The following is a 26594-nucleotide window of genomic DNA, read 5'->3' as shown; positions in this document are numbered from 1 at the left end:
CATCAAAAGATGGTCCCTCAACCAACACTTGATAATCCCCAATACACTCTTTACAGTTGTAGATGGCTCAGAGGACCAGCAAATATTCTCATTTCAAAAACAAAGAAATTCATTTTAGGCATTTTGACAAACTACTGTTGATAGACTAGTTGATTAATTGACCCAGGTATGTGATAAATACTTAATAGCTTTGAAAGGAAAATGTCTGTCATTGTAAATGGTCAGTGTTAAAAGACTTTAATGGAATGACTTGAAATTGACTTGAAAGTTGCTTATGAAGACTAGACTTGGACTCGTATCAATTGAGTTGAGACTTTTTGTGGACTTTCCTCAAAGGATTTAACTGCACCAGCAATTATCCATACCAAAGAGAAATCAAAAAACATTTGAGAAACTGGATCCTTTGACTTTTTTTTGGCATTTTCACTTGAAAAAGAGACTTTATGTGGACCAGCTCCAAAGGATTTAACTCCCATACCCCAGTTTGACACGTCTAAGTTATATATGGCTAATTTAATCCAACCAACGCTCAAAAACACAAAAACATAATTCGTATTCTGTGATAGGAGAGGTACTCAAACAGCAAATATTCACATTTGAGAAGCTGAAACCTTATCTTGAAAAAAGTATCAACAAAATCACTTATTTTTTCTGTGGATTAACTATTTGATTCATCTAATTAGTCAAAAAAACAATATTCACAGGTTTTAAAGGAAAATATTCAGATAGTATGTCTCTTAAAGGAGCATTATGTAGTTTTGGGGAAAGAATTTTAATCAGAAGAGAAAGACTGACTGATTTTTTTTGCCTAAACAATCTAAATAAACAAATTGTCTTCGTTTTCACGAACGATCTTAAAGGACCAAACAATTTCATACCGTTTTACTTTGTTAATATTTGGCAGACCCTGCCACCTTTCTAGCTTCAAACAGTGTTCTGGGGACCTTATTTTCCTCTGAGAACAGCTTGTTTATTCAGTTATGGAAAATATAAATATTTCTGAGTTTGTATTATTACCTCATTAACATCGTAATATCAAAATTCTGAGTTTGAATTTCTTCTCCAAAATTACATAGTGCCCTTTTAACTATTTGATTCATCTAATTAGGCCAAAAAACAATATTCACAGGTTTTCAAGGAAAATATTCTGATTGTCTTTCTCTTAAAGGAGCACTATGTAGTTTTTGGGAAGAAATTCAAAATCAGAAATTTTAATAGATATAATATTAATGAGGTAATAATGCAAACTCAGAAATATTTTTCTGTACCTGAATAAACAAGCTGTTCTCAGATGAAAATAAGGTCCCCGGAACGCTGTTTGAAGCTAGAAAGGTGGCAGGGTCCGCCACATATAAACAAAGTAAAACAGTATGAAACTGTGTTGTCCTTTAAGGTCAGTCTGTTTATTCAGACATGAAAAGAGAGATTGTTTATTTAGCTAAATCAGTGAAGAACATTTTCTTCTGATTAAAATATCCTCTCCAAAACTACATAATGCACCTTTAAAGCTGAAACAGACCGTAGCTAAAGTAGCTTGAGACGCAAACAGATTAAAAACAGCTCTTACTCATGGAGTTTCTAATCTTAGACATCTTGGGCAATAATAATGATGATTAATACTATCACCTCAAACACACATAAAAAACACTTCTCTTCCCTAATTGTGTGCGTTTAAACACTCCCAGGCACATTTCACAACCACAAAGTAGCTCATCCCCCAAGAATGTTGCAGCTGCTTAAAAAAATATAAGTCCTGGAAGAAATGTTAGAAAAAAACGTTGATATTAATGAATAAAAAAAACAAACAAAAACGAGGCTGTGCGTGTTTTTCCTCCCGACACCCGTGATTACCGTGCATCCCGTTATCATGCAAATGATGCGGGACGAGCGGCCGGTGTGTCATGCCCTTTTAAGAAAAATGAGAAATAGTCGGGAGTGACGTCTGCTGCGCACACAGGCCGGAGGCAAACTGACACTTGCGGAGCGGCGAAAGACAGCGAGCGAGAAACGGTGAGTGGAAATGCCAAACTTTACTACATGCTAAACGCGGTGAAATAACGCATTTGCGTGGAAGCGCGTCGCGTCGACACTTGCGGGATAACACGCAGACCCCGCAGAGTGCACGGCGCGTGATACATACGTCGGAGAAAGGAGAAGAATTTGTACCGCAAGTACAAAACGGAGTGTGCACTCCCCATTTTAGTCAAGGCCGGGCGGAAGGGCAGGTAACGTTAGCGTCGGTGCTGTGTCTTTCCCGAGCAAATACACCGCGATGCGGGTCGATTTAAAGCCTGCCAGGTCCGCTTGACGTTTGAGCTGTGAAATGCGCTCGATTGCAGCGTGTTTCCGACAACCTAGCTGTGTTTTGATTGTACGCCGAGGACAGGAATGTGTCGGCTAGCTAGCTCGCATGCTAACGAGCTAGCGGCTGTGTGAAGTGTCGGCGGCCCGACGCAGCCAGTTAAAGCTAGCTAGTTAGCGGCATTTTGCTAACGAGCTTGATAACGGGACTTAGCGTAGTTGCTGGTACGAAACTGGATTGTTTAGGCACAGATGCTGGTCTCATTTGCCCCGGATTAAAGATTATGGTATTTTTACGGATTTATACGTAAGCGGGTTTGTGATTTGAACAGAATTTGATCGCTGCTGTGGAAGCTAAGGTTGTGATAAGTTAATCATGTATGGACGGGAGTGTTGGTTACTGCTCTGTGGTAGTCACAGCCACAGATTGCAGGGACTTAGCATGACCTGGAGTGATAAGCATATGCTACTGCCGTAAGCAAATTAGGTAGATTCCCAGTGAGATAACCCGAGAGCTCAAATGACTTTCTCTTGTCTGGGTCCAAGCTTTATGCCAGCCTGTTGCAGGTTATTTTATATCTGCAGGGGAGAGTGATGTGAAACAGGAAAAGGTGTGTACTCCATCCTCAAACTATAAACACACAGCAGGTCAACTTTATTAATAATAGATCAGTGCACTTTCCAAGTTAAGTAGGCATTTCTGCAAGGAGGCTAACTGTGTCAAAGAAGCAAATTTTCACCATTTCATTTATCTGCCTCATCCTGTGCCCCAAATCTCTTCCCAGCCCAGGTTTGATGAAGAGATACAGGCTATAAAACCTCACGCCCTCCCCCCCCCTTCTTCTTTCAGCAAGTCTGCTGTCTGGGGTCTTGAACAGGAACAGAGACTGGAAGAGACTATTTTAGTAGGTAGCTACTCCTTTTCCATCCTATCAGCATGAAGCCTTCTTGTGCTTTGGAAAGAGGATGTGGTTACAGGTCAAGGCCCCAGTGACACAGATGCATTCTGCTGATGGCGTTTGTCAGTTACAGATCTTTGTCATAATTAAGTCACAGCAGAGTTTTTGTGTGCCGGGCTGCAGTTTTGCTCTGACTCAACGGGGCATTCGGGGTGACGGCGAATCTGAAAAAGAGATCCAAGAACTCCTTTTTAAGTCGTGTTTTTTTTCGGTGTAATTATGATTGAGAAGATTGCCGTTGGAAGTTTGACACTAAATGCGAGAATGTCACTACTTAAATGATTTTTCTCTTGAAGGAGAAGTTCACCCAAAAAAATGAAAATTCAGTCGTTAATAGTCCACAAAGCATTTTCAGGAGCTTCGCAGTTAAACAGCGTTCTAAAAAAATCCAACAAAAGAAACAAAACAGACATAAAATCGCTCAATACAGCTTGTCAAGCGTAATCCAAGTCTCCGAGAGCCCCGAGATCTCATATTGATTTGAAAAGATGTTATTTACCCCGACACGCCATCGAGCTCAGTCACCCACTTCAGGTGGGGTGAGCGCTAACGCTTTTAGTTTAACAGCTGCAGTGAAGATTTTGGCTTTTAACAGGGTGTAATGTATTTTTCAAATGTATTTGGGATGTCAGAGACTTCGATTACCCTGAGAAGGTACATAGAGCCATTATGGTTTTTTTTTCGGTGGTTTCTTTACAATTTTAAACAAGTCCCCATCACTTGCTGTGAAGCTCCAAAAATATTGTTGTGGACTAAAAAAACTTTACATCGGCATGGGCATTTTTAAGTGAACTTATCTTTAAAGGGTTGACATCAGAATCATCCTCATTAGAGTTAAGATTTATTGCATTAAGTAAATCAAGTGTCGTTTATCACATGTGAAGATCAGCCCTTTAAAAGATTCGAAATATCACAGCAGTTGCGACTGTGGAAGCATTTTTTTTTTTCTAAGCTCAGGTGGTAATGGTTTATTTTACAGGCTCATAAATTCCTCATCCAAGAACAATGTAATTTGGCACTAATTATAGCTTAAATTAGAGACAGGGTTACTTCCAATTAATTAATTCTGATTAACTGCTTAGCCAGCTTGTCTTTTAGCTGGGGCACAACATGTCAGCTGAACATGCAAACGTGTGCATTTTGAGGACAGGCGATCATTAAACACGTATGAAGAATAAAGTTGAACATACATTGAAATGAAATGATAAAGGAAATTCCTCTGGATCTCTGGATTTCAACAGGTGTTGAAACTCAACACAGCTAACTTAAATAACTATTAAAAAGCCTTTAAATAAAACCAAATAAGAAAGCTTTTTCAAGGAAATGTTGAATACATTATTAGTATATCAGTAGAAAATGAGATGGGTGTAAAATTGAGTGTAACCACCACTCTGTCTTCTTTACTTAAGATGTTTCCTTGACAGATTTTCTGCTGTCAGTAGTTTCTGGGTTGTTCCTTAATGTTAGTGGGTTTCAAATGCTGATCCGAGTGTGAACAAGTGATGTGAACTGTGGTTTTGGTGAGGGTAATGAGTAACCAGGAGCTTATCAACATAAAAAAAAAACACTACCTGAACAACTATTACCTCATCCGGTGTTTTTTCTACTCCTAATCCTCAAGTGTGTTTTTTTCTTATCGGTGTCAGCAAGCAAGCAAGTAAGAAGATGGGACAGGGGCTTGTATCATGCTACCGGCTTAACCACAGGATGTGTGCATTTTCTTCACCATCCGCACTTGGTGGAAGATACAGAGGGCAGCTGCCAATCATCGCATCCTGCTGAGTCAGCCGCTGTGACAGCTTCATTGCTGTCAGATTAGCCTCACAAGACCAGGAAATCGTGGATCCTGAATGTTGTAGTTTAGCTGTGAAGCCTCCTGCTCTTTTATTTCCTTGAGTTTGAGACATAGTTTATCCAGACACGTTCGCTGCATATTCTTGCTAGCAGCTTGCTCGTCCAATTTCCAGCCTTAGATGGATACATACCTTTGGCCGTAGAGGGGTGAGTGATGCAGTGATGTCATGGTGGAGCATGTTTGCTGTGGCGTGTGGCTTTCCCTCACTCCTTATTTGCTGGGGTTACTACGAGAGCAGAGTAACAGCAGCAGCCGTGTGTTTGTTTTGTTGGGAATGACAGTGTGTAGTTGAGGGCAGTGGAAACAGGCAGAGGTTTGGTTTTAAAGGGAGATGGCCTTAAATGGCCTTGTGTATGTGTGTGTGTTTGTGTTGAGTGTGTAGGCCGGCAGTTGAGAGAGTGCAGTGTCGTGTGTAGTTTTCTTGGTATGAAAGTGTTGTAGATAAGATGCGAGGAGCAAGAGCATCCTTTTCAGTCACGTCCCTCATTTAATCTTTCGTAGAAAATGTTGCACATGTTAGCGAAAAGCTAGAAAAGAAAGTATTTCAAAGAGGCCGATGTTTGTCACTGATTTTAATATTAAGCAGAATTGGTTTGAGTCTTGATCTCTGAGGTCATTTGAGTTACGGAGGGTGGCATTTGTGTCGTAGCAAACCACTTTGCCGTTCTCGAGAACATGAATTAATACACTCGAGCCGAGAAATGTTTGTCCTTTACTCCAGCTCAGAAATACTTAAAAGCTTGCCCTTTTAAGGGATTTAATGCTTGGCGATGTTTTCATTTCCATCCTTGATTGTATTTATCTGAAGGCAAAAGCTTTGATGTCAGCTCACCAGGACAGTAGCTTTCTTCAGTTTTTATGAAGAGGGTTGCAACAGTATGACATTTTCACAGTACGATAACCATCTAAAAAAAACATGGTTTCATGATTTTTCATGGTTCATGAAAAATTAATTTGTTATCATCACTTAAACGGTAGAATTTAATACCCTAGATAACTATTCATGGTATGATAATGTAATGAACATGTTATATTGCTGCAGCCCTAATTTTCACACACAGTACAGGCAATGACATAGTTATGTAGAAGTCACCAGGAAAACGACTGATTTTGAAAAACTAAATCAACAAGGAGCTCAAGGAGACTGGTGTTGCTCACTTACATCTACAACATGTTAAGGATAATGTGAGATAGAAGTTTATTCATGCCGATGGTATTGAAAGGAAGGCAGCGGAGCAGGGTGCTGCTCAAATGGCGCCGGAAAGCTCAAACTGAGCCGGAAAACTCGTTCATTTGAGGTTTTAATTTGAGGTTCATTGCCCTCAAGTGAGACTCTGAAGACAAGAACCCATCAGTTCATGCTATGAATGTGCCTGGTACTCGGGTGACTGTTTCCCATATTCTTTTTCCATTTTTCCATTTTTGCTGTGTTAAGCAACCACAATTACATAAATGAAAAAAAAGTCTTGGTTAGTTCTCTTTTTAGTTGGGAAGTTTGTTTCCAGACGTGTGAAAATATCAGTAATATTGAACTGAACTCGCATTCCCAGTATCAACATAGGCAGTAAACATAAAACCATAACAATAAAGGTGATGCAAAAACAAGGCATGTAAACTTGTTATAGATATTCAAAAATGTAAAGTCAATAAAACAAACGCAGGTAACAACCATGCCTGTTTACACTTTAATGCATATGTTTTAGTTCCATTTTCTCTTTATTGTTACCTCTGCCAAGGAGGTTAAGTTGGATGGAGGATGGGTCTCGGCCCAGAATAGACCCCATGAACTTTTGGTGTCGATCCAGAGAAAGGGATGGATCCAGGAACTTTTTTTATTACTTTCTTTTACATCGACATAAAAGAATAAGCCCTAAGCTCTAATACATTGATTGGAAAACAAATTCCTATGATACACTTGTATCTTGTAGGAGCAGACGTCCGCCATGATGACCTCTGAAGCAGTCACATACCGTAATAATCTAACTGGTACTGTCACGGAGCGGGTTCCTGACATCATCTGTCTTAGCAGGGGTCAGTCCACAGTCTCCATACAAGAACCATGACGTGTGGATAGCTGACAAGTGAGGCCTAGCCTTAAGTGTGACATTGTCTGTATGACATCGTATATCTGACACTGTGCATGCACTTGACTCTGTACTTGAATGTTTACATGAGAGAGCAGCAGAGACTCTTTGTATAGCACCCCTTTTTCTTTTCTTTTTTTTTCTCATCCAAGTGGCTCCTCCCTTAATCGTGCAAGGGGAACTTCTCTATGCGTAGAGGATTAGTGGGTATGAATTATTCACAGTCCGGGCTTCACATCCCACATGGTCACTGCTTGCGATTGAAGTTGGAGGTCCTTTGTCCACCCCACTGAGTATTTAGATGAGGAGTGTGCTGTAAAAAGAACAGTGTAGGAGGGGATCATCTGCTTCCCAGAGTGGCCGGCGATTAGCTTTTTGATGGTTTGCTAAAAGGGTTGATTATCCAACGAGGTTATACTGTCTTCCTTGAGACCTGATTTTAACATAAGCCACTTCCTCAGCACAGGCTTGATGCCATCATGCTGCACCTTTCAACCCATGATTGTACAGTTGAATCCCGTGGTCTCCAGACCTCTGTTGTGCAGAGAAACCTGGTGTTATGCCGTCTCTGTTTTCCCTCAGAAGGTTTGGCTACAGCTCCATCTTTTGTCAGTAACTGGGTAAATATGTTACACCCAAAAATAAAAAAAAAACCCAAATATATTATGTTTATGATCTTAGAAGACAAAAGAAACCAGATAATATTCACTTTTGAGAAACCAGAAAACCTTAAAAAAGGGTTAAGAAAAGAGATATGGGTTGAGAAAAGCTGAGAAAAGTCTCCAGATTACTAAATAAAACCTGAAATTTCATAGTAGGGCTGTTTTTCTTTGCTCTTTAAAAGTTGATGCTTTGGAGAAGCTTGGTACTCATTTCAGACTTTTGCCAACTGCCGTACATAGACTTTTACAAAAATATAATCTGATAAGAAGCCTCCAAGTAGATGATGAATCAGAAATCCCCCACATCGCCCCAGCGACACAGCTAAACCTCCGTGTAACAGTCTCTCCGGCTCTGTAACCCAACTTGTAGTGACCCAGTTGGCTAACCCAACTGACTTTACGCCACAGTGTGTGCCAATGATTCGAAGCCTCTGCCTCCCTTAAAGGGATATTCCAGTAATTTCACAATTTCCTCCTCGTCGCAGTTTCCACTTCCCTCAGCTGTTTTCTGTCATTAGTCAAAAAAGACAGACGCTATACTGCTGTTGTACAATACCAAAGAGTGAGTGAGTGACTGAAGAATCTGACAGCAGGGTGTGTTTTGGTGTGTGAAAGCCAGATGATTGTGTCATTATTAGGAATATCTGCCAGATCCATGTATCATCTCCCCTTCAGTTCCCCCTGCACTCATACACACCACAGCTGGTTTGTGTTAGAGCGGGGTCACATACTCTTCACCTCCTCCACCCTGAAGCTGCTCCACTTATGGGTGTTCCCTCCATTGTTGTGCTGCTTCTTGTCCATAACCTCCAGGAATGACTAGAATCCTTCCTTTTTGGAGTGGAAAAACTCAGAGACCAGACTGGGAAAATTCCTTTGTTTAGCTTGAAAAGAAAGCTCGATCTTGTTTTGTTTTTGTTGTTTTTGTTTGTTTCCCTTTCTCAATTTTTGCAGCTTTCTCATTTTGTCTATCCTATTTTGCTTTTCCCCTTTTGTCCAGTGCAGATTGTTGGGCTGTCCGGTGAAGCAAACCCGCCATGCGTGAATACAAGCTAGTGGTGTTAGGCTCTGGAGGTGTGGGCAAGTCCGCTCTGGTAAGTATTCTCTCCTTGAAACCCTTCCTGCCCCCCACACACCTCTAACCCCCCTGCAGTGTGTTTCCTGAAGACTCTGAAGGACTGTAATTTCTGTGTAAACTGTTCTCATATTTTTGTCACAGGGAGCCGCAAAAGCACATATGAAACTGTCCTTTTCCTCATTTTTTTTACTGAAACTATTAGTGCTTTTGCTTTAAGTATTTATAGGAAACAGGCTTGTATTTCTCAGTGTTCAGGTGTCTTCTAGTCCAGTTTTATACAGCATAGTTCTTTGAAAAAATTAGCTGCATGTTTCTGTGTCTGCAGTTCCCATTAGAGCCCGACCTATACTAGATTTTGGAGCCGATACCTAAAGGGTAGTAAAAAACATTCAGATAGCGATATAGGCCGATATTCTTAAATACACAGAATATATACATAAACATACATGTTTTTAAATGATCCCTCAAATGTTATTGAACACTTGTGAAAAAGATATGCACGTAATGGAGGCAGGATATTTTACAGTTTAACAATTGTTATTGACCAAAATGACAGTAGTCGACTAAAACATTCAACTTCACTGGGAAGTTAATGATTAAAAATTATCCCAAGCATCTTTTTCTGCCCTATGCTCTGTAAAAAGTAGAAAAACAGCCAAACAAATATTGGCACATATCGAACAATAATATCGGCAAAGTGATATATATCAGTCGTGCTCTAGTTCCCATCCATTTGGAGCAGGGTTTTGTTTAAGGTGTACGGCCAGTCTTAGGTTTGCCATCAGTTCTAGATGCGGAAATAACCTGTTTACAGTAAGTATCGGCTGATTATTGGTTTTTCATGTCCAATTGACAATGAAATAAATAAATAATCTGAATCTGCAAAGTAACTAGTAACTTAAGTTTTCCAATAAATTTAGTAGAGTTAAAAGTACAATGTTTGTACTTTTACAAACAAACAAAATGTGGTAAATGGGAAGTATAAAGTGGCAGAAAATGGACAAGTACAAGTACTTCAAAATTGCGCTTCAGTACAGTACTTGAAGGACAGACACAAATCCTGACACAGTTTTATGAACTTAATTGTCATTACAAGGCTGTCAGGAGGCCATGAATGTCTGTGAAATGTTGCATGCCCTGCTTAGCTAACTTCGACCAGGTGTCGGAGTCAGGTTAATCCCTCAAAGTGGCAGGCTGACATGTTTAGACCTTAAGTTCCTAAGGTGAACTCAGTGTACCCTAAATGTAAACCTACCATTAAGCACAGTGCTTAATGAAGCACTCAGACTCTTTATTAGCACATGTACAGTATGTCATGTGTGTCTATACAATTAATTGGAAGATTTAGTTGTAGTTTGTCTGCATCCTGAGCAACATTATGAACATCCTCTTCCACAATGTCCTCCTGAGTTGTTGTGGAGACATTATTGCAGCACTTCGGCCATATTTGCCACTCCGGATGTTTTGTTCTTGTGGCCAGGAGGTGACATTGATCTGACTTTGGCGTGCTCTGTGTCTTCTCTTACAGACAGTTCAGTTTGTACAGGGAATCTTCGTGGAAAAATATGACCCTACAATAGAAGACTCATACAGAAAGGTGAGTGTCCCTTGAGGGGGGGGAGGCAGAGTGCCGGACTGGAATGAGTTGATTGTTAGCAGCTGCTCTGCAGGTTCACGTCATGATATGGTGCTCTTGGGTTTTCCCTCTTCTGTTTTCTTTCTTTTTCTTCTCCCTTCTTTGTCTTTACATGTTTTAATATTTCTTGCTTCTATCTTGTCTCATCCTCTGTATCAGTTGTCTCTCTTGGTTTTTATTGTATGCAGTATTTTAGATTTGCACAATCTTTCCCTTGAACTGAAATCAACCTGCACATCATCATATTCTGTTACCATTTTTCTCTCTTACAGCAAGTGGAGGTAGACGGTCAGCAATGTATGCTTGAAATTCTCGACACAGCAGGCACAGTAAGTGAACTCGAACCACTGAACTCCGTCAATACTCTTTATTGCTGTGAGTAAGGACTCCTGAGTCGCTGTATTGAACACTGACCTTTGGATTGTCAAGCGGTCGGTCCACCACTTTTGTCCAGACTAAAATTATCTCAGCGACTGTTGGATGGATTCAGATTCATATTTGTCAGGACATTCATGGTCCCTGAAGAATGAATCCTACTGACTTTATCGATCCCCTGACTTTTTCTCCTGGGCTCCACGAGGTTGACATTTGTGGTTTTGAGTGAAACATCTTAAGTTCTATTTAATGGATTGTGTGCAGACAATCCAGTTCCTGTTAAAGGGTAATTCCACCAATTTTACAGGTGTGTGCAGGTCTTGGGGAGTACTACTAAATATATATGAAAAGTAGTAAAAAGCCTTTTGTGTCTCCAGAGAAAGCTACATGTAATCTAATAAATTGCCTCCAGTGATGTCACCCAGTGGCTAAATTGCATTGTGGGTAATGTAGGCACCAGGTTTTAAAAAAAAAGAACAGTGTTATAGTGCTTTGCAAAACCCGGGCGCCTAAATTACCCACAATGCAACTTAGCCACTTGGTAACATCACTGCTGTCACAAAAGCCTTTGTTACTGCTACACACATGCAGTAGTAATCCCATAGTCCACTAAACACACTTTCATGAGTAGAATTGGTAGCATTGCCCCTTTTTAAAGGATCAGTCAAATTATTAATTGATCCCTTATCAGTTCATCTAGCATCATCGTAAGTTCAAAAATTGTACAAAACTTTTCATTAGCTTATGACTTAATAATGGCAAAACTACTGACACTCATGTTAGTCTTAACTTGTTTAGTGCTCCTAATGAATTGTAAGCATGCTATCATGCAATATGGTTAAAATTATACCTGCTAAATATCAGCATGTGTCACCATAATCATTGAGAGGATGTTGGCATGCTCAAAGCCAAGTGCCACACGGAGCTGCCAGCATGGCTTTAGACTCGAAGTCCTGTTCATGAAGGAATAGCCCACTTTTTTGTGTAGCACAAGTGTGCTCGATGAACGGGGGAAGTTAATTTAATGTACTGTATGTTGATGGTGCACAAGACACATACATCTTCATGCATGTTTTTAGTGGAATGATCAAAGGGTGCTGATAGTCTTTCCAAACTGCACAATGGTGCACATGTGCTATAGAAAAACTTTAGGGAGATCCTGCAGTTCCACGGCACAAGTCACAATAATGTGATTGCCTGTTATATTCAATGCACATTAAATGTTTAACATTGGATAAAATGTGAGACAATATGACAGAGCTCATGGCCTGTCCCTCCCTTTGTATTGTTCCCGCTGTGCAGGAGCAGTTCACAGCAATGAGGGACTTGTACATGAAGAACGGCCAAGGCTTCGCCCTGGTATACTCCATCACAGCACAGTCCACATTCAACGACCTCCAGGACCTGAGAGAACAGATTCTACGAGTAAAGGACACAGAGGATGTAAGTATACAGTACGCACACTTAAAAGCATACAAGCATGTTTACATCAGCGCTGCCACATTTTCTGACAGAACTTATTTTTATTTTATATCATGGTTGAGTGGGTTGCAGAAACAAAGATAGTGGAAAATAGTACAAAGTTATTAGCGCCCCACTTTCGTGTTCTCAGCCGCCTACATCGTTCAGAACCAGTGTTCCGTTGCCATGGATACCGTTCAACACTGTAATCGCTGCATTTTATGCCAATAATTACAAATTTGTATTACCTCAACATACTGCATGTGGTGTCACTGTGTGGTTTATGTGCTGTCTGTAGAGTGAAAACAATGAGAAAGCATTACGTGAAACTTGTACATAGCTTAGCATTAGCTAATATCAGTGTCATGCACAGAGCCGTACTCCCCACTTAACTAAGAGTCTAATAAAGAGCGGGGATGTCCAACCCTTAGTTTTGCTTTTTTATGAACACTATGGTTTTCCCCTCCAAGTCTGCCCCTCAGCTTGGATCAGAATCCGTGCAAATACAAAGAGGATGTGTCATCTCGTTGTTTTCCTGGTGTTTGTTAGAAGCACATTTCCATTTTTCTGTATCTCTGGTAAATTGTGAGGCTGTTGAGTGAGTAAGCCCTCCATCCCCTCTCTGGTGGGGCAGATAGTGCGTCAGCACGATCTTCGATGCCCTTTTTTGGTGATCTCTGGAGGGAATGAATGTTACCATAACCCTCTCTCTCACTCTTTTTCCTCCCTCTCTCTCTCTCTCTGTGTTCCCTGTCAACCATCTGAAAAGCCCCTCTGCAGCCCGGCGTAGACGTTTTATTCATGTTCTATAGCATGATCTATTAATCATTTTCTTGCTCCCCATCCTCCAAATCTGTGCCAGTTATACCTTATGCTTTTTGTTTTGACTGGCCTTTTCAGCGCCTGTTGCTCTGTGCCCCCACCCCCTTCTCTATGGCCTGACTTGTGGTCTTACTGTGGTCTGGCACTCAGTGTGGGTGATTGGACTGTCAGGGATGATGTGCAAGGAAAGCCTCAGCTCATCAAAAACACACTGGATCGTGAGGCTGTGGTGCTTCATTAGAGGCTCCGTGGTTGGGGAGCTGAGGTTAGCCTCAGGCTAACAGATGGATTGCAGGATCAGTGGCTCCTCAACGTGCAAGAAAACAGTTCAGATGTCCCTTTTCTTCTCTAACTATGCTCCCTCTGAATAAAACCCCGCTCTTAACCTTCGTGCTTATCTGTTTATTACGGCCACTCTGTCAGTTATCAGTCCACGGGCGATTTGAGCCTGTACCTATAATGGCCGTGACATCTGTTTATCTTTCTTTGCCCCTTGCAGGAATGCACGACCAAAGGAAATACTTAACATGTTTTCAAGCTGTTGCGGAGCTTAAGCAGACATTCTAGTTGCTGCTACAGCTGTTCTCATTCATTCTCATTCTCACTCTTCTGCGCACCATTTACAGCAAAGCTGGCAAACTGTACAGATGTGCTTAATAATGCCAAGCTCAATTAAAAAAGCCTTGAAATGACTGTATGTTAAAAACAGTAGGGCCAAAATTCTATCTACTTAAAAAAGTCGTTGGGAGTGAAGAATAAAGTAAGTGAGCAGTCAGCAGTGTATTAAAAGCTCACTTCCCTCACTTCCTTCCACACTTCTTATGTAAGAGAGGTCTTATGACTTTTCCGGGCCATCTCAGTCTCTACTTGTGTGACTCTGATGGTACTAATGCCTGAGTCCATGCTTGTGACTCACCGCTGCATTAGGAACGACTGGCTCCATTCATATAAGCAACTCTATACTCCCCTGTTCTGTGCTCCCCACAATCCAATCTCTAGCATGCATTGTGGGCAGGACAGGACCTGTCTGTAGCATGTTAACAGCATCTGAACAGATTCTCTGTGGGCTGCGTGGATTCTTGCAGTAGGCTAACGCTGCCTCATTTGCTGCTGACTCTGAACATTTTTTCTCTCCTGCATACCTCCATCCTGCCATCCCCTCTCTCCATCCTTTTCATCCCAGCTCGGCTCAGAGTTTGTGTAAGGAGGGCATACCACTGGTTCTCCCAGGACCCCTTGGGAGAAATGTCGTTCAGCAGTCCAGTGCGAGGGGCTTGTTTGGATATCAAACATCAAGCAGCAACCTCCATGGGGTTAATCTAAACATCGCAGCTTCCTGTCGTCTGCCTCACAGCCCAGAGCGAACGAGAGAGAAAAGAAAATGGGGCCCTTGAATATTCATTCTTCCTTCGAAAGTGTTACATTTTCTAGAGGAATGTGCTGTCAAAAACGACCTCTGAAGAGTAGACTTCTGGGTGGGAGTTTGAGCAAGTTAGCACACGTCAGGGTACTAGCATACTGCTTACAAATATCCAGTTTTTCCAGATCTACAAGACAAGTCTAGGGGCCAATTTTGGGACCAGGAGAAGGGAGCGACTGCAGGATTTCCCATGCATGGATTTATTTGTTGCAGGCCCACCACAAATAGATTTCCCCAGCTGATTTATTATTGGCGCCTGTTGTGCTGCATGCAAAATTTTCCACTAGTTGATTATGTATCATGCTTGTTAAGCTGTACCACAAACACCAGTATCCTGTTAACTGAATGGTTCCTCAAACCCTGCTCAGACAGTTTCACAGTGGCGGTATAATAAAGCCAAGTTTAAATGTGAAATTACACTGTATACTAAATGAACTTAAATACAACACACACAGACAAGCAGTCTCACACTATCATGTAATTCCAGACAGCAGGCAGAGCATGGAAATCCAGCTGAAATGTTGAAAAAACATTCAGGAAGGAAAGCGATGTTATCCCGGCTGGGCGGGGCTGCCATGACTTCCTCCGGGCCAGCGTGCTCCCTAGATAGCCGGTCAGGAAACAGCAGGCAGGATGAGACGCATCCCGACACCCTGGCTACTCCGGCTCTGCCCACTGTGACAGCTAGAGGCTGAAGTTTTGCCCAGAATATTCTCTCTTCCTCAGAGAGTTTTTGTTTTTTTGACCTTGGTCGTTAAAACATCTGAATCGGGGCACAAAAGAAGAAGTGTTGGGTATTTGGGAGATTCCAAAAGCATCTGCACTTCATGTCAGCGGTTGTGTTCTCTGGTTGTTTTCAGTTTTGGTTGGAAAGGAAATAAAACCATGAGAAGCTGCATTCACTGCTAGTTTATATCGATTCTTTAATCTCTTTTGTAACTGTTGTGTAACCTTAATGACTTTTTTCTTTGCCTTCCCACAGGGATTGATTGATTTTTTTATTTTTTTTTATTTTTTATTTTTTTCTTGATTGTGTCCCTCCACTCCAGGGATCAAATTAAAATGAATAGACTACTAAGCTGTTAATAACCATCTCTCCACTATTGTACTGTGAGGATGAACATGAGTAGACAGTTTGTTGACAAATTACTCCCACTATCTCCCAGTCCCAGTAACTCCTTCACAGACTTCAGCTTCACCAATGTGATGAGACGTGTTGGGCCTACAGGGTTAGATTTGTTGTTGTACTTTCGAGGGGTAGGCGGCAACATGTATGAAAGAACAAATGTATCCGTCATTTATTGCCTGCAATTTACCATGTATACAGAGGCAAATGATAGCTGTGTCTTCAGAAGTACAGCGGTCAGTTTATTCACATCTGTTTCCATGTTTGTGTTGCATCTTCTCTTTGGTATACCATCTTTTCCATGTTGGACACATCTGTGTTTGCATAGCACCTTTCATTGTTTCAGATCTCTTGTTTTTCTTCTTCAGGTGCTGGCAATTGTGTATTTAATATTCATTTTTGCAGCAATTTTATATACATTCAATATATTACATTAACATTAACACGTTTTGGTTGCATGTAAGAATTCAAGTTGATTTTATTTTTATTACTCAAAGTCACAAATTTGCCTCAAAGGGATTCAATCTTACGTCTTAATTTACTTACACTTACTGACATACTTACTTTTGCTTGTCGTCAGGTGCCGATGATCCTGGTGGGGAACAAGTGCGACTTGGAGGATGAGCGTGTGGTGGGGAAGGAGCAGGGCCAGAACCTGGCCAGACAGTGGAACCACTGTGCCTTTTTAGAGTCCTCTGCTAAGTCAAAGATCAACGTCCTCGATGTGAGTATACATGGCAACAAACCACCGGTGACCCTGCCTGTAAACCTGTATGGTTTATCAAAAGATGCAGGTAGTAATGAGCTTGGTTACTCAGTGCTGCAACCCTTGTTAAACCTGCTGTGTGTGTACGGTGACATCAATACATTTAGTGATCTGGCTTCAGTGTGAAGAGGATCGTTTTACTGCCGTCAAATCACTTGACACTTTATGTTTTCTCTTTGTTGTGTCTTCTTCAGATCTTCTACGACCTGGTCAGACAGATAAATAGGAAAACGCCAGTGGAAAAGAAGAAGGCGAAAAAGAAATCCAACTGTGTCCTGCTTTAAAGACCCCCCCCCCTTCTCCAGCCCCTGCAGCAGCTCTGAGCCAGGTGTGTGTGTGTGTCTAAAATTTCATAACACATGTGTTAGTCATAAAGGCCCAGTAGCTGACATGTTCATGAGGTCATGATGCATAGGCAGGCTGTAAGGTTAGTTAGCGTTACATAATATCTTTCTATGTCATCTTAGATGATGCTGCTTACATCAGGTGTAGTTTATCATTCATCACAGTCCATTAGGAGTTTGTTTGCCTGCAGCAAAGTCAAGTCAAATTAATCTATGTAGCCTAATATTATATCATATCAACAGTGGATGCTGTCCTTTCTTGAGTTGTGAAAACCTGAGCACACAAGTAACATTGGGAATTCAGAGAGAGGCATGTGGGAGTGAAACTCTTGATGTGGAAAAATTACACAAAATACAAACACACATTTCTGTGGAAACTTGAGTTAACTTGCTTGGTCAACAGGGTCAGTTTATTCCAAATGAACTGACCTTATATTAACATCTGACCAGTCCTGGCTTCATCTAACTGGACCTAGTGCAGGGTTCCCATCGGTCCTTGAAACATCCTAAAAAGTCTCAAATCCAATAATCAGAATTTTTAAGACCTTTTTGAAATGTCTTGAATATTCAGTCTTCAGTCTGACCTTTTTTAAATGTGTTTTTGAGAACATTTTGTATTGATCCCGGTGGAACAAAACTACAACACTAAACCAGCATGGAAACAGGTTTTTTTTTTTTTATTGGTAGTGATGGCAGTGTAATTCTTCTTCATCTTTGATTTAAACTGTAGTCGTTGTCCAGGGTTCATACAAAGTCTTGAAAGGCATATGCTCAAATAAGAATGAAAATGCTTAGTTTCAACATTACTTTACACAATCACACATGTAAGCCAAAAATCTCTTTACACACATATATATATATATATATATATATATATAATAAAAAACATCCCGTCGTCATATTTATTACTTGTTTCCTGACCTCAAAATTTGCAAGAATTAAATCATCATGATCAAAACATACAATCAAAGTTGATATGAACAGCTGGTAAAATAAACAAAGTAACAATAGACATTGCTGTGCACGTAAATTAATTCTTTATATTTACTTAATTTTTCACAATTGCAATTATGTAACAATAAAGATGTGATAAAAAACTTTCCAAAGAGTCTGGAAAGTTTGCTTTAGGTACCTTAAAAATGCTCAAACTTTTACTCTACTTTACCTTAAACTGTACCAATCCTGGTTGTTTCAAGAGGAAGTATTCCATGTGACAACACACCAGTCTGACAGATTTATTATTAAGTTTTATGTGTGGGATGTTTCTTGTCACTTTCTATAAGTGACTGCAGAGTCATCCTGGGACAATACTAACATTTCTTTGATGCTGATTACTTAGACATCCAGTACATGTTTCTGGACAGGCCAACATCCCCTGAGTCAGCCTTCACTTCAAGTGTGAAGTGCTTCCATTAGCAATTTCTTATTTTATCTTCATTGCTGTTGAATGAATGAGTCACTTTGTGATGGCTGAATTTAAAAATGGACCTCAGCAGACTGCAGCAGCTGTTGGATCTGAGGAAATCCTGATCTGTCATCACGTTGTTTCCCAGGAAAGTCAGAATCGCTTCTTCTTTATTCATTTCTTTTATATAGTTTCCCCGGAAACTGGTAAAGAGGAAGTCTGAAAACCAGCACGCACTGTAAACCAGACTGCTTATTATAGTCAGTCCTTCTTGTCTATTAATTTTATATTGGCCTTTTACTGACATTTACTGTTTATGACGCAATAATTAATCTTCCATCCGAGGCGCTGGATTGGAGCTTCACATTAGATTGGAGCTGATGTATTTGCAGTCCTTTTTTGTTATTTTAGCTGGAGGTCGTCAATGTGAACATTATCGTCTGTCACAATTAATCTACTTTCATATTGGAAACCTATTGTGTGTTATGATATAGTACGTTTTCTGGAAAATATAGCTGAGTAAGATAAACTATTATAATTAAATATACAGCCATCTTATTACATCTGTTTTTTGATAGTCTAGTAACTTTTGCTGCTTGACAAATCAAAGTACTCCATCACATTGGTGCAAGATTCCTATAATGCCAAAATTACCATAAAGCAGTCGTGCTTATTGATTTGCAACGGTGCCTGTAATGACCTTCAACGGGCAGAAATATTAAAAGCAAAGCTTCCCTTGGTAAATCTCTGCAGGGATACAAATCTCACAGTATACACTATATATCATCATTTTGCGCCCTTCTAATTTTAGCTGCTCACATTGACCCAAAAAACCCACCGTAGGTCAGAGGTCACTCTGAGCTCCTGATAAGATTTAACCCCAGTTAACACGCCCCTCACTATCTTAGAAAGTCACAGCAAGAATGTTTCCACCCTGATGTGGAAAGTTTCCTTTGAAAGATGAGTTTGGGTTCAGTCAGTTGAGCAAATCTTGTGAGATCTCATGATGTGCATCCAGCCTCACATGGAGATTACCAAGTGGGGCCTCAGTGTTTCCAAACATTGAAGGTATAAGCCTAAAGAGTTCACTGTGCTTGGAGCAAACTAAGTTGTAGGATGTGTTGTGTGACTGCCTAATGTGTTTACGATACAGTAGCCTTGGCCTGATTATTTTCTTTTAAAAGAAGCTCTCTGTTTGACTCCCACTGCGGTTGAGACTAATAGGCAGCACGGTGGCAAAATGAGTAGGGAAACCTAAACTGGAGGACTTGAGCACAAGCTGTCATTACTGTTGGATTTATCCAATCTGCCATATTTAGTGGCATTTTCCTGTCGCTGACGCTTATATCTGAGCAGAGAATTAATTTCTTTACAAGGATCAATACATTTCCCTCCAGCTTTGTTTCACCTTGCATTAATCACAAAATCCTAAAAAATATATCCTCTAAGTTTAAAATTTTCATATAGGGAGCTGACAGCATCCAAGTATAAACTGCCTCTGCTGAATCTTTGTGAATCAGTACTTCAGTACTTAACTTTACTGCTGCAGGAGAGAAGTTACTGCCCGTGGTATAATGACTTTATTGGGTTCAGGAAGTAGAGAGTCATCTGTTAATCTCAGGGTTCGATCCCTGACTCATCCTGTCCACGTGTCCAAGTGTCTTTGAGCGTGACACTGAACCCTGAGCTGCTCTCTATGACAGGCAGGCACCCCACATGGCAGCTTTCCCACCATCGATTGGTGAATGGACAAATAAGAGGCAATATTATAAAGCGCTTTGTGTATAAACGCAGTCCATAGACCATTTATTCATCCCCTAAAGTGTTCTTCCATATAGTATACAGGGCAGTTAATATCAAAACAGATGAAGAATACATTTGAGTCTAGCACTGAAGAAAAAGTAGAATTTTTAAAATGAAACAAAGTGATTATGTGAAAGAATACACTGGAGAGAGTGCAGTGGAAATATGCAGATGTAATTGTTACAGTTAAAACTGTACAGATGTGACATAAAAAGTGCAAGTCTGGTGTCAATATAGGGCCTCTTTGTTGTTTGGAAATTAAAATGGGTGTAGCTGGACAGACCACAGTTTTACAAGAGTTTTTCAACAGTTTTGGTCAGAGCGTGGTCCCTCAAAAGGCCTTACCGTCACTGTTAACACAAAAACTTCAGTGTTGCCAAACCAGCGAAGCACAGCCCTCAGCAGAGATTTTATATCTACCTTATTCTGTTACTTTGAACTTGCAGTGTAGGGGGAAATAAAACTGTGATATTACTGATAACAGCGGATTAGTGAAACAGACAGTGCCATTGTGCCCGGCCCAGACATCAGGGCCGCTAAACCACCCACTGCGTTCCTCGTCTGAATCCATCTGTGTTGGTCAGTTACTGAGTACAGTGTGTATGAGAGTGGGGCCTCTGTCAGCATTGCCCCGGGGCGGTGTCTGTTGTCCCCCCCCTCGTTCACACGCTGGCCGACCCGATGAACCAACACTAATGGGATTACGGCCTCACTGTTCCACTGCTCACAACACACCAGCTCATACACCGAGGGAGAGAGAGAGGGGTTACAGTGCCAGCCACAGACAGGACAGAGAGAGTTAATAGGACTTTGTACAACATGGACATTTTCCAGTTTGCTGACCTCATGATCCATCAGTCTGTGATTTGAACTGTATCCACTGGGACAGAAAGTAGCAGAGAGTTGATACCTAACCGGATGTTGTATTGATTCTTAAGGTGTGGACTATCAGTACCTGCAGCTTTTTTCTGATTTCTGGCATTTTTTAACCTGGATTTGTAGGATTCCTTTAGGCACATTTAGCAACAGGTGCCGTTTTTACCCTCAGTGTTAAAACTCTGCTCGGCGTCGACTCAGATCTGCCCACATGTTGTTTTATCAACTATGCCATTAGAGTTTATAGACTTGGTAATTAAGCTTTAGAGGTTAACCTTGATGTTGCTCCTGCTGAGTGTTTCCTGTTACAGACTTCACAGCAAGACCTTTTTAAAGCAGACATTTTGATTCATCACAGCAGCAGAAGCACAGGTGAAACCAATGACATTAATTATGGCCACATACCATTTAAATTCCACAGTTAGTCATGCCGGTGAGCTGCAGTAGCACACATTAAAGCATGGCCCTGGACCTGGAACATCTAAATGGAGCGCAGCCATCATTAATCTTGTTAATAACACCTGTGCTTTGAAGATACCACAAGTACAAATGTCTGGTTTAACTATTGGTTTGACCCTACCAGGCTCACCAGTGGCTCTCAGTCAGCAACCACACAACCCTTGTTTTTAATAACAAAACTGAACGCAACACAGGTTTGTCAGTTGGCACAAAGAGAGACTGCATTCATGTCATATTGAAGTTGTTATAATTAATAGTTTGAGGCTCATCTGAATGAAATCAATCACCAATAGGGAAGTGCCTTAAAAGCAAACACAAATGACAAACTCTGTAATTATACAACCCTCTTGACGAAGTCCCACTGGAATCTTTACGATCTTTTCCATCCATCCCGTATGATGTAAGTGTGGCTTAAGCACAGAATAAGCCACGGAGCAGAAGGTCAGAAGGGTAAGAGCTGAATGAACTTGAGGAGGTCAGATGGATAGCTTCCACCATTGCACCTGTGCACTCTTTAAGCATGCTGAAGGACCTGAAGAGACCTCTTCATATTCTGTTTTTGAACACAGCCAGGTGGATCCATGGACTGACTCATTAGCAGGACATAAAGCTTGATATAAAATTGGCTAAGGATAACATTGAGCAAAGTCTTAATTGTGATTTTAAATGGTAATTGTGGTGAGAAATAAGGATGTGTGTTGTGATGTGGGCTGCAGCACGTCATTCATAAGCTTCATACACACCTTGTGACAATAAATACAAACATTCATTCATTGTATCCAACTCTTCATTTCTTGGAAGTTGTGCGTCTAACGGTGGAGATCCCTGTAACATGCATATGTGAATAAAGTTCATGTTTAGCTGAGTCTGTTTTTCCCCTAAAGAGGGAACTTTTGAAATTACAAGACATTCAGGGAATTTAAGAGCAAGGACAAAACAAGAAAGTATAAAACAGAGAGAGATAAAACAAAATACAAAAGACAGTATCTACATGCTTGTCTGTTCAGGTATGTTTGTAAAAACTTTTTAAATTGAGGCACTAACTCAGCTGATCTGATATTTAGGGTGAGTTTGTTCCATAGTGTTTGAAAACAGCCGATGAATTTCTCCGTTTGCACCAACAAAACACAAAATTTCATTAAAGATGGTTCCTTTAAACTCCAAGCTCCTTATCCGCCGTGTTGCTAGAGATAAACCATGTTGCATTGTTTTCAATACGTCATCCACATGAAGTAATTAGTCTAATCAGCTTAGCCATCCAGTTGACTACATCACTCTATTGGTATGTTAACGCAGCGTGAATCTGCTAGGGAATGGAAGGCTCCAAAATCTATAATAGTAACTGCTACACATGCTGAGCAATGAACGTTTTTAATGTTGAAAAGGTTGTGTGGGTATTACAAAAAATGGACGGTGCGGAGCTGCCACCTCTGCTTGTAAGTGACTCAGAAGACTCCTGCTGAGACCAAATCTTGACACATGCGAACATTTACCCATGACACATTTGTTTGTCTCCTCCTCCGTTTTCCTCCTCCACATGTAATGTCACTGATCGGCCACTAGATGGCACTCAAAACCTGCAGATGCTGTTGTGACCGCTCCAGACTTAACCGCTGTGCTGCTGTCTTGCAGAAATGCTGTAATGAAGAACTGTTGCCCTGATTGGAACGTGCCAGCATTCCAACAGCCCCACCCCCACCTCCCTCCATCAGCCATAAACGGTGAATCAGCTGACTGAACTGCTCCTATCGAAGACGAGGATGATCTACACGAGAGAGAGAGAAAGAGACGGAGAGAATAAAGAGAGAGAGAGAGAAAGAAAGACAGTAAGGGAGAAAGAGAGTGAGAGAAGACTCTGGTCTCTCGCCTCCGAGGACCTTCCTCTGTGTCTCAGTTTCAGTGTGAACCCTGAATGGACAGTCTCCATTTCTGCACCAACAAACAACACCACAAACTTAGGATGATGATGATGATGATGATAAAAGCCTCTGAACGTATAAAAAAAAAGTGTTCATGAGCTGCCTACACGGCCCGAGAGCAGCCCCCCCCCCCCTTTATTTTCGTTTTTTTGACAGTTTAACAAAAAGAAAAATAACAACAGCGTGTTAAAGAAGGAAAAACAAAAGTTAGAACTTGGATTCAGTATTTTTCATCTTTTTCAATATCAATATCGTATTTGAAAGACATGGAAGTTGACCTCTTTTTAGTTGTATGATTATAAATATTCTTCAAAAACGAGCATGAAAAAAATGCATCAGTTATTAAGTGTAGATGTTTTCAAGTGAAATAAAGTGGAAAAGTGAGAATTTTTTTATAGCCATACACCTATTCTCCATGCCTGTCATGTCAGTGATGATAGATCAAGGTCTATAATATGTATTATTATTTTTATTATATATATTTTTTTTCTTTGTTCGCCCTGTTGTTCATCATGGACTTCTCTTCTGCGAATATCTCTCTCTGATGTGACTTAATTTTATACTCAGTCACTGGGATTTCATAGCTCCCATAATATATTCTAATGCCATTTTTTGCATAATAATGCTTCAGAAAAAAAATGGGTCTTTTATAGAAGAAATATGGGGAAAAATAAGGATTGATTTCTATGTCTCTTGAAGCTGAAATATATTATACTAAACCAACTCTAATAATGCTTCTTGTGTTTTTCTGTCAATGATGTTCCAGCTTTTATGGATTATTAAAGTACATTTTAGTACATTTTCATTATATTGGTCAATGTATTTTTGTGAATTAAACTTTTATCCAAAGTGGATTTGACTTATTTGAGAAGAGTGAAATTCAAAAGTGTTTTTAAAGAGGATGGAAGAAATATAGGAGTTGCATGGGGACATTTTTTTAGATAGATAGATGGCATAGAGAAGACAGTTGTATTAACATATATGCACTGTAAGGTGTTTGGAGCTCTTTATTATGATTTGTCTTACTTTTAATGACCACTAGGTGTCAGTATAAGAGCAAAAAACTTTCACACATTCAGTTGGAAGCTGTCAAAGTGAACTGATTCAAATCCTGTGTCCCAGCAGTGAGTTATATAATGTGGCTTAAGGGGACAATCAGTCACAATAATATTAGCGAATCATCTTTATGATTGTTCATCTCTTTACAAAAATAGAGTATTGGGTAGAAGGAAGGTTTTAAATAGGCTGCAATCGGCGCTCTGTTGCTGGTGCCTTGTACACTGAGCCCCAACAGGCTGGATTATTTCTAGTTTCTCACCTGAAAAAGGATTTCTATAATCTTCTCACTGATTTCCAGTGCAAAGAGCAAAGGAACGCTGGAGGGATTTAAAAATCAGAATAAATGAAAGGTTGAAGGCTACGCTGGATAGATTTTAACATAATTTCTGTTTAGTGAAGCAGCAGAATAGTTACACTTAGTTACATAAGCGTGTGTTGCCACGCCAGAAGATGCTAATGTGATTGCAGTTAGTCCTGAAGCAAGACTGTAACTAATGTAAGAAGAAAGAACAGAAGTTTGAGTTCATAATCGATTTTTCACTTCTATGCAATCAGAGGTTTTGCTGCTGCAACCTCACTTTGTCCTTTATGACCTCGAGTTACACTGTGCTTTGGCATTAAGGTGCAGCTATCACTTGTGGCTGCAGCGGCTGCTGTTCACCAGAAGTTACATAGTCGCACTTTAAAGGTTATGTTTGTTAATAAAGACAATATAGAGCTTCATTAATCCTTAAGGAAATTGTTGATTTTCTGCAGAATTGGGAACAAATATGAAAATCTAGAAAAACAAGTGAAAAAAACAACAATATGACGTAGAGCAAGTGTAAAGATTCATGGTCAACTGAATTAATAAGTGTTATTTTTTGGCTGATCGAGCAAAATCAAGACACATTTAAATGAGTCAGCATTGCCATGAAACACTGCCTGTTGATTCACAACTTTACCCTAAATAATCTAATCATCATAGATATTAAGGGAACAGAGTGTGGGTTTGCCATCTAGAGGTGAAGTTCAGATTTTAATAAATTAAATATCCCTCACCCCACCCTCCCCTGCAATAGGCAACAAATGCAAAAGGCCCACTCTGGAGGCAGCATTTGGTTTGTCCATTCTGGGCTACTGTAGAAACATGGAGGTGCAACAAGGCGGACTTAGTGGAAGAGGAGCTGCTCCATGTGTAGATATAAAAGGCTCATCAGAAGGTAATGAAATCACAATACTTAGTTTTTCAGGTGATTAGACACAAATGAAAACACAATATTGACTATTATTTTCCATTTCAGCTGACCTTTAAAAGGATAGCTACCTCATTTAAAATATTATGGCAGATTTATATAATCTCCTGGTATATATCATAACATCTGCAACCCCTCTGCATGTTATTTTCTGCATGTAGCAAGCACAACCAAAAGTGTCTGTGTTTTGCATGGAGTCAAAATAACCAGGCAGGCCATGACTGCCAGCACTTCTTCAAGTTAACATTTTTCTTCTAGAGGAGAAAAAAAAATGCTGCATCATCTAAGCTCCTTACGTCTCAGAGGAGGAACGTGTCACGCAGAGGAGGATGCTAAATGTCTGCTGGTGAGAGCGGTGGAGAAGGGATTAGAGCGTGTGACTCACTTCTTCTTCTTGTTTTTTGACTCTTATCACCTACACTGCAGCCTTGATCGGGCCCTTAATCCCTTTAGTGACTGAGAAGCAGAGTAATACCAAAACACTTTTGCATTCATTATCCTCTCTGTGAAATAATGTCCGCTGTCATCCTCCAGACACCCCCGGCCTGAGGTTTCTTCAGCTCCTCCAGGTCCCCTCGGACAAGTGGGAAGACTGTGCGGTATCAGGTGGGCTCCAGTCGAATCAAAGCGCTCGCTTTAATGTGATCCTCACAAGTAAGAACATGGCACAGTAAGCTTAGTATTTTTGGCTCTTTTGCATTTCAGACGATAGTGTGCCTTCAACTTGAGGACGATCCCTACCTGTTTCAACATGACAGTGACCCTGATGCACAAAGGGAGGTTGATAAAGAAATGGTGTCAATGTTGAAGAACTAAAATGTAACAGCAGAGTTATTGTTGCAGTTTCAAGCTCTCAGCTCAGTCAAGAAACAACAACTTATAAATCATCCATCGATGAGTGTATTTTTTGAGTGTCGGAGCAAAGAAAGAATCCACCAAAGTAAATATT

The 26594-nt window shown here is 40.5% G+C and overlaps 1 protein-coding gene across 2 annotated transcripts; it reads left to right on the top strand.

The window, feature by feature from the left end:
• The first annotated feature begins 1919 nt into the window (after nt 1-1919).
• Nucleotides 1920-24156, top strand: LOC140997844 (ras-related protein Rap-1A-like). Of its 2 annotated transcripts, none has more exons than XM_073467896.1 (8): nt 1920-2010; nt 8867-8955; nt 10468-10536; nt 10848-10904; nt 12253-12393; nt 16360-16503; nt 16740-16873; nt 23065-24156. In XM_073467896.1, exons 2-7 carry the CDS (start codon nt 8899-8901, stop codon nt 16827-16829), a joined length of 558 nt encoding a protein of 185 aa, XP_073323997.1. In that variant the 5' UTR covers nt 1920-2010; nt 8867-8898; the 3' UTR covers nt 16830-16873; nt 23065-24156. The 2 variants fall into 2 exon arrangements, with proteins under 2 accessions (XP_073323997.1, XP_073323998.1); XM_073467897.1 differs by lacking the exon at nt 1920-2010 and adding an exon at nt 5174-5261.
• Nucleotides 24157-26594: the final 2438 nt, after the last annotated feature.

The sequence above is a fragment of the Pagrus major genome, chromosome 6 (genome assembly GCF_040436345.1).
Source record: "Pagrus major chromosome 6, Pma_NU_1.0".
NCBI lineage: Eukaryota > Metazoa > Chordata > Actinopteri > Spariformes > Sparidae > Pagrus > Pagrus major.
The sequence above is the reverse complement of the archived record's forward strand: the minus strand, read 5'-3'. Positions and strand labels throughout refer to the sequence as shown.